The sequence below is a fragment of the Wickerhamomyces anomalus genome (genome assembly GCF_001661255.1).
Source record: "Wickerhamomyces anomalus NRRL Y-366-8 unplaced genomic scaffold WICANscaffold_1, whole genome shotgun sequence".
Lineage (NCBI taxonomy): Eukaryota > Fungi > Ascomycota > Saccharomycetes > Phaffomycetales > Wickerhamomycetaceae > Hansenula > Hansenula anomala.
Window position 1 is genome coordinate 1,454,522 of NW_017567110.1, and position 10,836 is coordinate 1,465,357.

Sequence of the window (10,836 nt, forward strand, 5' to 3'; positions counted from 1 at the left end):
ATCTCTCTGCTTTTTGGCACATCTTGAGCTGATGTCCTTTTTTATCGATTCCACGTCCAAATTCCGCCCCAAGTTTAAAATGAAGTTCTTGTTCGCCCATAACAAAATGGCAGATTTGGCTCATCAGAGATTTTCAAATTGCCTAATTTAGAGCATACAAAAGAGAGAGAAACAACTTGAAGAGCCTTGAAATGAGGTACAACTGGAGTCTGGGGGCTAAAGTATAGAGATTTTGAGGTTAAGCATATTCGAGTTAGTCAATAAATAGAGAGCAAAATGTCGTTGGGCTTTGAGTTGAAAGGTAAAGCTCAGTTTTTACTGAAACTACTTGGTAGAAAACGAGTTGTTGAATTCACAGAGGTTGAAGAAGAAGACGACAATTTACAATTTGATTTATTAGTTGAAATGTCTGAAAACGGAAAGTGCTTTGAGGAAGAACTTCTAACAAAGACTACTGAGGATCAGAAAGAAACAGAAGATGCTATTGCAAAAATTTATGATGACATTTTGGAGAGTGGGAACCTACCACATTTAATGAAAATAAAACATGCCAGATTTTTACAAGCTGGTCTTTCACAATTACCACCGATGTTCAAGGCATTAGATGCATCACAGCCATGGATATTATATTGGTGCTTAAACTCTTTGAACCTTTTAGGAATAGACCCTCCGCAAGATGTGAAGAAACAAATTGTGAGCAAAGTTTTGGCCCTTCAACATAAAGATGGTGGTATTGGAGGTGGTTTAGGTCAGTTTGGTCATATTGCCTCAACTTATGCTGGTATTCTAGCTCTAGCAATTGCAGGTGATGGAGAAAGTTTCAATAGATTGGATCGTAAGAAGATGTACGAATGGTTGATGAGTCTGAAGCAGAAAGATGGTTCATTTGTTATGCATGTTGGTGGTGAGAAGGATACAAGAGCAGTTTATTGTTCACTCGTTGTCGCTTCTTTGCTTGATATAATAAGCGAGGAGTTAGTTGAAGGTACTGCTGAATGGCTAGCTCAATGCCAAACATTTGAAGGTGGGTTTGGAGGTGCTCCGTTTGATGAAGCTCATGGGGGGTATACATTTTGTGCTGCTGCTGCCCTGTTAATCTTAGGCAAAGAAGTACTTTTAAAACATATTAATTTAGAAAAACTTATCCAGTGGACAGTAACGAAGCAATTGAGCTTAGAAGGCGGCTTTTCGGGTCGTTCAAATAAACTAGTTGATGGTTGTTATAGTTTTTGGGTTGGTGGTTTGATACCTATGTTTGATATTTTGGTAGGAAGTGAAGTTGCATCTAGAGCTGCCTTACAAAATTACATACTTTCGTGCTGTCAGCATGAACAAATGGGCGGTTTAAGAGACAAACCTGGCAAAAACCCAGACTTTTATCACTCAAACTATGTCTTGCTAGGTCTAAGTGTTGTTCAAAATAAATTTGCTATTGATCAAGACCAATTGGAGAGAAATGAAAAGATAAATTCTCTAGATTCTCTAGCATATTCAATTTCCTCAACCCCAATAGATCCTTCAGTTGTGAAGGCGGAAAAGGAGGATATAATCAAGACCATAAACCCAATATTTGGTCTTCCTGAAGGTGTTGCCGAACACTTCAAAGCTCATTATGTATCTCAGAAAGAATAAATGGATCTTTAAAAATTTAACCAAATGTAGTTATAAGAATTAGGTGTAAACCAAGCACAAAACGCATTCGCGAAAGTATAAAGTCAAAATTACAAAGGCGAGAAATCAAACGACAAGATTAACAAGCTATTGCAAAGTAGTGCAATTAGCTGAACATCGTCAGAGATCAGGGATATTTGTTAAACGAAATCGGCATTGTCCTACTATCCTCGGCTGCTTGAGAGATGGATACATTGACAAATAGCGAACAAGAAACCGTCCTTCAGTTTATCACCATAACCAATTATCCTCAAGAACCACACACAGCTATTCATTACTTATTGGAGTCAAACTGGGATTTAGAAAGAGCTATCATCAGTTATTTTGAAACTACACCAGAAGCCAACGAAATCTTAAATCAAAACGCAAGAAGAGTACAGCTGAATAATCCAGAAAATACCATTGATAACAACATGAGCACACCGCCAGCTTCATCTTCTTCAAACAATAGATATTTCCCTTCCAATTTTATGGACTCCATAAGAAGAAAGATTGAATCATTTGGGTCAAGTCATGACCAATATTTACCAATTTCAAATAATGATGCTTCAACTTCTAGAGGGTTCCTCTCATTATCTTCCAAGGGCAAAGTGACATATATTACACAACTGATACTTTATCTCCCAGTACTGGCACTTTACAAAATTTCAGCAATTGTTTTATACATCATCACAACGGTCTTTCCCTTTATCAAGAAAATCACAGATCGTTATTCATTGAACAGGCACAGCTCAAGATCAGAACCAAAAGGAATTGACCCAAGTCACACTGCTAGAAACTTCATTTCCGATTTTAATAACTTTTATCTGAGTGATAATAAAATCGATTTTTTTGAAGGTGGTTACACCTCAGCACTTTATATTGCTAAACGAGATGCAAGATTTTTGTTAGTTTACCTACACAGTGATGAACATGATGATACGAATACATTTGTTAATGAGACCTTGTTGCATGAAAGTTTTATAAACTTCCTGCGAGAGCATAACATTCTAATTTGGGGCGGTAACGTTCGAGAAAGTGAAGCATATCAAGTATCAAATATTCTTGGAGTGAATAAATATCCATCTTTGGCTCTTTTGAGCTTGAAAACTCAAACAACTGAAACTCCTGAAGGTACAACAACATCGCCTCCAGCTTTAAGTGTGATTTTGAAAACACAAGGTTTGATTCCTGTTGATAAATTAGTTGACAAATTATCCAGTCAAATTGAAAGACTAGAGCCTACGCTTGTCACTATAAGGGCAGAAAGACAACAAGAAGAATTGGCTCGTGTTATCAGGGAACAACAGGACCAAGCATATCAACTTTCATTACAAAGAGATCGTCAAAGGGAAGAAGAAAGAAGAGAAGAGAGATTACTGCAAGAGATTACAGATCAATGGCTTAAGTGGAGAGCATTCACCCTAAAACCTGAAGTCGACGCATCAAAGAAAGGAGAGTATGCTAGAATTGCAATAAGGCTATCAACTGGTGAAAGAGTTTTGAGGAGGTTCGCCAAAGATGTTGCGATTGAAGAGATTTATGCATTTGTTGAGCTAAGTGAAAAAGGTCTGTTAAATTCGGGTGAAAACGTTCCAAAGCCTGAAGGCTTTATATATCCATACCTCTTCAAATTGATCTCACCAATGCCTAGAGCTCAGTTATTTCCTTCTAGAAAAACTTTGATCAAGGATGAACCTATTGTTTGGCCAAATGGTAACTTAATAGTGGAGTCCAATGATAGTTGATGATTATAATACATGTTTGGATTTCAGGTACTTTAGTTCTACTTTTCAATCACTAAATCAAGTATTGCATTCATTCTCATTAGTCTATTCGTACTTTTTTTTGACATCTCAAGCTTTGACTGTCTTCTTCTTCTTTTTACTTTTTTCCTTCTTTTTCAATCCAGTTGCACCAGTCTTGATGACTTGTGAATATTCTTTCCAAAATTTACCTAGGTGTTCTGAATCCACAGTTGTAGAGTACTTTTTCTTTTTAGATTTATCATTATTACCATCTGTAATTCTTATCAATATTGGGTATGATTTTGTGGATTTTCTGATTGTGGAATTAGGTAATATTGGTTTTGAATCATTAAATTGTGATATTTCGTCTTGTGTATCTTTTAGCCCATTCACTTGATCAACTTCACTAAGTCTTTTCTGTGTGATATATATTGATGATCTTGATTCATGAGATTGTTCAAATAGTTCAGCAGCAGCTTTCAGGAACTAAACTTTCAGTCAGCACATACTCTCAATATTCCCTGAATTCTTCATCATACATACCTCTATATTACTCAATAATGTCATATTTACTCTATTTCTTCAATACCTTTCAGACCATCTGCTTATTCTTGTCTCTGACATTGTCGTTGTGAGTTCAGTTTTCTTCACGCCAAAAAGCGCATGAGTTTCGCGACTTTTACCCTTCCTTTTAATAACTTCGGAAACTCGCGCCTTTTTCCTGTTAACTATGGAGAAGAAAAAAAGTCAACAACAACAACAACAACAATTGCCATTAATGGATTTCTAACAAACCCTTATCTCTGGATTCACTTATCACTCATATCTTGTTGATAACAGAGTAGTGATGATCATCACTATCCAATTTATCCCCTGATCCCAGCTTTGCCAGCCCTAATTAATAATGGAGCTCATCGTATTGTTTGTTTACGTTTTCCCCTTTCAAGAATATGCCAAAGTTTTTCAGATTTATGTATGGAACAAAAATACCATTCCATGATGAGATGGAGGCAGAGAGATGAACTGTGTCAATTTTTGTTTCAAGATTCATATTGTGACTTTTATCTATTCCCACACAGGTATATTTGTTTGCTTGTTCATCAATTGTATAAAAAGCTACAGCTTTCATCCAAGTTTATATACAAAACCCTACCTCCCAAGAGCTCAATTTCTTTCAATTCTTTATCCAATTGTTTTACTAATAGATTAAATCACACTCAATAATGCTAAGATGAGGTACCTCAGTGCTAATCAATTTGAAGTATACGAAGAAATAGGGAAAGGTGGATTTGGTGTTGTTTACAAAGCTCTCGACAAAGTTACCAAGTGCCCTGTTGCCATAAAGCAGATAGACTTAGAAAGTACGGATGATATAGACTCATTACAAAAAGAAATCAAGATCCTAAGTCAATGTAAGCTTAAACAGATCACACAATACTTTGGATGTTTTGTCAAAGGTTACAAATTATGGATCATTATGGAGCTATTGGATGGTGGTTCATGCCTTGATATGTTGGTCGCTGGTCCTATAAGAGAGAAATGCATTGCTGTACTGTTTAAAGAACTATTAATAGCATTGGATTATCTTCACTCAAATGGGAAAATACATCGTGATATAAAAGCTGCTAATATTCTGTTGAACTCTCAAGGTGATGTCAAGATTGCTGATTTTGGTGTTTCAACTCAATTGTCAAATAATTTATCAAGAAGAAACACATTTGTCGGTTCTCCTTATTGGATGTCACCGGAGGTCATTTTGGAGGAAGAATATAATTTCAAAGCTGATATATGGTCTTTAGGAATAACCGCCCTTGAATTGGCAACTGGGAAACCACCATTATCCAACATACCTCCAATGAAGGCACTCTTCAAAATACCAGAGAATGACCCACCAATTCTCGAAGGTCAAGAATTTTCACAAGATTTCAAACAATTTGTTGCGTTATGTTTACAAAAAAGTCCTCAGAATAGGCCAAGTGCTAAAAGATTAATGAAAACAAAATTTATACAGAATGCTGGTAAGACATCTATCGTTGGTGACCTAATCAAAAGGAGACAAGTTTGGGATGTTCAGTATGGGAAAATGTATGAAATGAGAAAAACATTTTATGTTCCAACTATTGACAAACCTTTAAATGAAACAAAAGAGAGTCCTGATTTCCAGTTTGATTTTGATACTGTTGAGAAACCAGTCTCAAATGTGATTATTACCAGAAAATCGCCATTAGGATTCCGTGGGAACAGTGTATTGAAGAAAAATTTGGCATTAAGACAAAACGATAACTATTTGAACACAAGTCAGATGGATACAAGTACAAGTTCAAATGCAAGTACTATTAAATATAACAACAGAAGGGATTTGGATTTGAAGCCAGGAGCTGAAATTGCAAGTATTTTCAAATCATCAGTTGAGAAAGTTGATAATAAACTTGACCTACCAGATCATCAAAAGGGGAAGTTGGATCAAATATCAAGATTACTTGCTGAATTGAGTGAAGATAATGATGATCTTGTATTGAAAGTTTACAAGAAATTTCAGCAAAATGTATCTAAATCAGATCTCATTCAACAAAAACTAACAACTACTTCAACAATTGGTCCGCCTCAAGGCCCTCGAAAGTCTGGATCAGAGAAATTGTTGTTAAAGAGATGGGCAGATCAGTATTTTGCCTGATTGGACATGAGGAAGCACAAGCTTTGAGGAAACATTCGTTGCACACCTTTTTTTTAAAACATGTGGGAGCTACTTTGTGGGTATTATTACTATTATGAGGTTTATTGAATATATATAGCATATTTTTTTTAACACATTGACAATATATGGGTTTTGGGAGAGGATCAGATGTAGGTAGCTCAATATACCATAATGGTGTGTTTCGATCGGAATATACCTAAATGAACACCATTATCAACTAAGAATACGAAACAAAAAACCCTTGAGCGTCTTTGAGTCCCTTTTTCTAATTCAGGTAATCAGCGTCGTCTTTAAAAGGTAGACCACGGGCGTTGTAATTAAGTGGTTGCATCATGAGGTTATGATGAAACCGAGATTCTATTGTTCCTGGGTCAATTGAAAATATTGAGTTTGGGAGGATAACTCATTTGAATAGACCTCAATTCCTTGGAATTTTCAGAGTAATGTTATTGCTATCAGCTACTTGATATCCTATGCTTATTCTTTTCTTTTCACTTGTACTTTCATGTGATTTCCCATCCTACGCAATTTGTGGTTCTTAACACTTCAAATCTGTGTACCGAAGAAACATCAACAACACGTTTTCTTTGCTAGCGAAACATCCACCATCTTACAACTCCCCAAGACTAAAAGTGAAGATCTACTTAGTAGCCATTGTCAGATCTGGTAGCATTTCCATCATTTTCAAAATCTATAAATTGCAGTGGACCAGCTCCTAATAATTGTTCTTTCCCTTTGCACATCATCTCATTCTTTTATACCCAGAATACACCAAAATGGTCAAAATTTCAAAACTCCTAGGAGCTTCAGCTCTTATTGCCAGTGTTGCTGCTTTACCAATCTCAAAAGTTACTGAAGCCTTGGAAGGTTCTATCACCACCCAATACACTTCAGATTTGACTAGGTAAGTACCTAGTTCGCCATCAACCACAAATCCGGGGTAGTGAGTACTAACTCAACAACTATAGAGACGTGTTTGTCAAACAAATACACTCCCATAATGACTACTGGAGAGACATTCCATTGTTTACTGCCTTATCATATGGTGTGCAATCTGTCGAAGCTGACGTTTGGCATTTTGAAAATGATGACACAATCTATGTTGGTCATCATCAAGCTGCTTTGAACTCTGCAAGAACTTTCCAATCAACCTATATTGACCCAATTGTTGAAATTCTTACTGCTGCAAACCCAAACAATACTTTCACAGCTACTGAAACTAAACCTAACGGTGTTTTTGATACCGATTCAAGTGCTACTTTATACTTATTTGTTGATTTTAAGACTGAAGGTGAAACTTTAATGCAATACGTTATTAAAGCTTTGGAACCATTGAGAGCAAAAGGCTGGCTAACAAAATACCAAGAAGGTCAAGGTATCTCGTGGGGTCCTGTTACAGTCATTGGTACTGGTAACACTCCATTTGACTTTGTTTCAAAACAACAAGAACGTGATTATTTCTTTGATGGACCTTTGAAAACATTGAATGGTTCATATCCAGTTGAATTGAACCCAATTGCCTCAGCTTCTTTGAAATCCTTGGTTGGTGAAAACATCGGACCAAATGGATTGAGTGATAATCAATTAGATTTGTTGAAAACTTACATTGATGCTGCTCATGATAAAGGTATCAAAACTAGATTATGGGATGTTGCTTGGTGGCCTGTGCAAAAGAGAGATGCACTATGGAGACAAATCATAAATGCTGGTTCTGATTTCTTGAATGCTGATGACCTTGAACTGGCTTCAACCTTTGTTTAACATGCTCCCATTCTTCACTTTCTTCTAGACGTATAAAAGATCAGAGCTACAACTTCATAGCTTGTTTAATCATTTGGTTTTAATTTTATTTCATACACATAAAAGTTTGTTTACTATATAAAGTCCTGCTTGTAAATTCAAACTCTTCCTTAATAAATATTGAGCTCTTCATTAGTCATTTCTCTTATCCATGAAGCTTGACAGTTCTGATTATTCAAATTCTTAAATTTACTAAACATACCAGCTTTGCATTTTTTACATTTTGGTGAGTTTGGGCAATTATTGTAAGGAAAATGTTCATATCCAATATCTCTAAACCAATGAATTTGAGTCTTGGTGGCAAACAAACCTAACCCCAATGAATGAACAGGAGCATCACCCCATCTTTCATAATAAAATCCACCATTTTCATTCAAATATTCCATCCATTTAGTGTAAGCTTCGCCTCTATAAAATTCCATATCGCCAATTTCAAAATTTGACCAGAAATGACAAGTTGAATAACCATTTGCTATAGCAGTTTGTTCTGGATTTTGTTCATTTTCCAAGATCCAGCTTAATGCAGCGTTCTTGTTCAGATACTGAGGATTTTTCTTTAAAAATTCCTGTGTAGTTGGCCATAATGAACGAACAGAATCAGGTGAATCGTAAAGATTCAAAACAAACCCATAAACTTTATCATTATCTTGCATGAATTTGAAAACATCATAATCTAACTCACAAAAATAATTGGTGTTTGGTTCTAATCTCCAATAATATCTAAATTGCTTCATTCTTTCATGATTATAAAAATTCATTGAATAATAACGACACATGTTATGATAGGAAATCTTTTTTGAATATCCAACGCCCTTTTCATCTAAATACATGACTCCTTCCTTCTCTTTCACCGGATCAATAAAGTCAGGTCTATCCCAGCTCGCTGAATCAACAACTTCAAAGTAGACAGGTGCCGAAGTAACTTGAGCTATTCCTTTTTTGAAACGATCACTGAATGGTTTATCGTTTAGAAAAACATATGGATATTGATACTTCTTATTGAATGTTTCTTCAATTTGAGAAATGGTGGACATTAATCCTCTCAATTCAGAATTCCGTACTAGTGAAACAAAAGTAGCATTTGCCTTTTCATAATTAGGATCACCAATGCGAGTAATTGGTAAATTTTTTGGTTCAGTAATTGGTTTCCTCATCACCTCATCAAACAATTGAACATTTTGCTTCAAGACATCTTTAGGCTTCTTTAAAGACTTGGGTATTGGAGTGATTGCATCATTCAATTTGATTTCATAGCCTGGATCGCGTGATAATGAGTTGGTTGATGAATATTTATCGAGAAGGTTTTGATAATACTGCCTTATGTCTTGAATTGAACTGCTTGAAACCTCTATTTGTGATGGGTAGTTGGTGAACAACGTTATGGTGAGCACTATCAGCACTGCGAGTAATATCTTTTGAAACCTCTTGGTCAGCGTCAGCATTATTTCCCTTGGTATCACTGTACTCTGTTGTGAAAACACACAACAATGTGTTCTATTCAGCTAGCTGTCATTTTGATCTCATACGTTGGAAACTTTTTGACACGGGCAACAGGGGTTCGCGAATCCGTTGCGAACTGAAATTTTGGAATCTCTCTTCAAGTTATTTTGGAGTCGATTGGTGTGTTTGATTTGGAAAGTCGTGGTTGAGACTAGCTTTGTCTGTTGTCTGCTGTTGATATGATTATGGCTATCAACTTCTGTGTTTTACTTCAATGTGTCAAACTGAGACCCTAAATAAGTACTAATCCCTGAGCTGACTATCAGATTTCCAGGTCATTAAAGAGTTTATCATGATCCAGCTGTCAGTCTACTCAAGTATAATTAACTAGGATAAGGGTCTTTGATCGGTACCTATATGTCCCAGGCACAGTTTCCAATGGCAAAGGCTACAGCTATGAGATTGACACAAGCACGTTTTACTATCAGCGCTTACTAGGGTTCCAGCATGAACATACTAACCGAGTGGATAAAGCGTTCCAATTTAACATAGTATACACTGTACACTGTACAGACTGCTCTTATCGGTGTTTGGAAGTGTGAAACTTGAACCCAGTTAAAGATATAAGAAGCCATGAATCTTCACCAGCATATCTGTACATTTAACTGACAGATTTCACTAATACAAACTTAAGTGGTTGTACAGCTTTACAGATTTCAAATCATATTAGACGACCTACGACTCAAGACATTCTTCAGAAGTCAATATTCAAGGCGTCTTCGATCATTTTAATTTACAAGTTGCTAGTGGTGATTGTCATGAATGTATACTACCCCTGCTGATTCCTGATCTCTGATATTGATTATTTATTTGAATTATATGCAAACTTATATATTAACGTCGCTCAATTCAAGAGTGGTACTGAGTTTAAGAGATTACATATATTGTCAAAATTATAAGATCAGCTATATCATATCAGTCTTCTTTTTGGAGAATAAGGTTCTTAATCACATATAACGGGATCGTTCATTTTTTTTTGAAAATTTCACTAACAAAATTATGTAAGCATTTGCCGGCAAATTTTTTTCAGGCAAAAATTTTTGTCCGTTGGGAGAAGAGACAAAAGACAATCAGTCACGTTTTCTATCACGTGTAGGCCAACTGGACTCGAAAGAATAATCGTCATCTAGCATAAGAACGAAGTGCAGCATAGCTCAAAATGATAAATTACATACATAGTACATAGAGTATACAGGCTTTACATTACATTAGAATCAGCTTTGCAGTATTACAAAAGGTCCTTGAATTGATTGGTTGCAATAATATCTATTTTTGGGTTGGTTATATAGCTCTATATACGATAAATCTAAATCTGGGGTAGTTTCAAAGCTGGACATCAAGAACAATATGAAATGAAACTAGATGCTCTTAAAGCTAGCTGAACATAATCATATTGCATTCCAGTTATCCATATGATCGTTTAGTCAGTATCCCAATCAAATA

At 35.8% G+C, this 10,836-nt stretch overlaps 6 protein-coding genes across 6 annotated transcripts; 4 read left to right on the plus strand and 2 right to left on the minus strand.

Annotated features, from left to right (window-relative positions):
• Positions 1-405: 405 nt before the first annotated feature.
• Positions 406-1,632, plus strand: RAM1 (protein farnesyltransferase; the record flags this gene model as incomplete). The annotated part of the gene is made up of 1 exon (XM_019181080.1): positions 406-1,632. The coding sequence occupies one exon, from the start codon at positions 406-408 to the stop codon at positions 1,630-1,632; it is 1,227 nt and encodes a 408-aa protein (XP_019041392.1).
• A 224-nt stretch (positions 1,633-1,856) lies between these two features.
• Positions 1,857-3,474, plus strand: UBX3 (clathrin-mediated endocytosis regulator UBX3; the record flags this gene model as incomplete). Its single annotated transcript, XM_019184044.1, has 1 exon — positions 1,857-3,474. The coding sequence occupies one exon, from the start codon at positions 1,857-1,859 to the stop codon at positions 3,396-3,398; it is 1,542 nt and encodes a 513-aa protein (XP_019041393.1). The 3' UTR covers positions 3,399-3,474.
• A 32-nt stretch (positions 3,475-3,506) lies between these two features.
• SRP14 (RNA-binding signal recognition particle subunit SRP14) lies at positions 3,507-3,965 on the minus strand (the record flags this gene model as incomplete). Its single annotated transcript, XM_019182961.1, has 2 exons — positions 3,507-3,884; positions 3,942-3,965. 2 exons carry the CDS (start codon positions 3,963-3,965, stop codon positions 3,507-3,509), a joined length of 402 nt encoding a protein of 133 aa, XP_019041394.1.
• Positions 3,966-4,629: 664 nt separating this feature from the next.
• WICANDRAFT_25841 (STE20 family serine/threonine-protein kinase) lies at positions 4,630-5,463 on the plus strand (the record flags this gene model as incomplete). The annotated part of the gene is made up of 1 exon (XM_019181197.1): positions 4,630-5,463. A coding segment is annotated over one exon (834 nt), but the record flags the coding sequence as incomplete, so codon positions are not given.
• Positions 5,464-6,869: 1,406 nt separating this feature from the next.
• Positions 6,870-7,854, plus strand: WICANDRAFT_60256 (uncharacterized protein; the record flags this gene model as incomplete). The annotated part of the gene is made up of 2 exons (XM_019182962.1): positions 6,870-6,997; positions 7,062-7,854. The coding sequence occupies 2 exons, from the start codon at positions 6,870-6,872 to the stop codon at positions 7,852-7,854; spliced, it is 921 nt and encodes a 306-aa protein (XP_019041396.1).
• A 149-nt stretch (positions 7,855-8,003) lies between these two features.
• On the minus strand, positions 8,004-9,086 carry KTR4 (putative mannosyltransferase; the record flags this gene model as incomplete). The annotated part of the gene is made up of 1 exon (XM_019180574.2): positions 8,004-9,086. A coding segment is annotated over one exon (1,083 nt), but the record flags the coding sequence as incomplete, so codon positions are not given.
• Between the last annotated feature and the right edge of the window lie 1,750 nt (positions 9,087-10,836).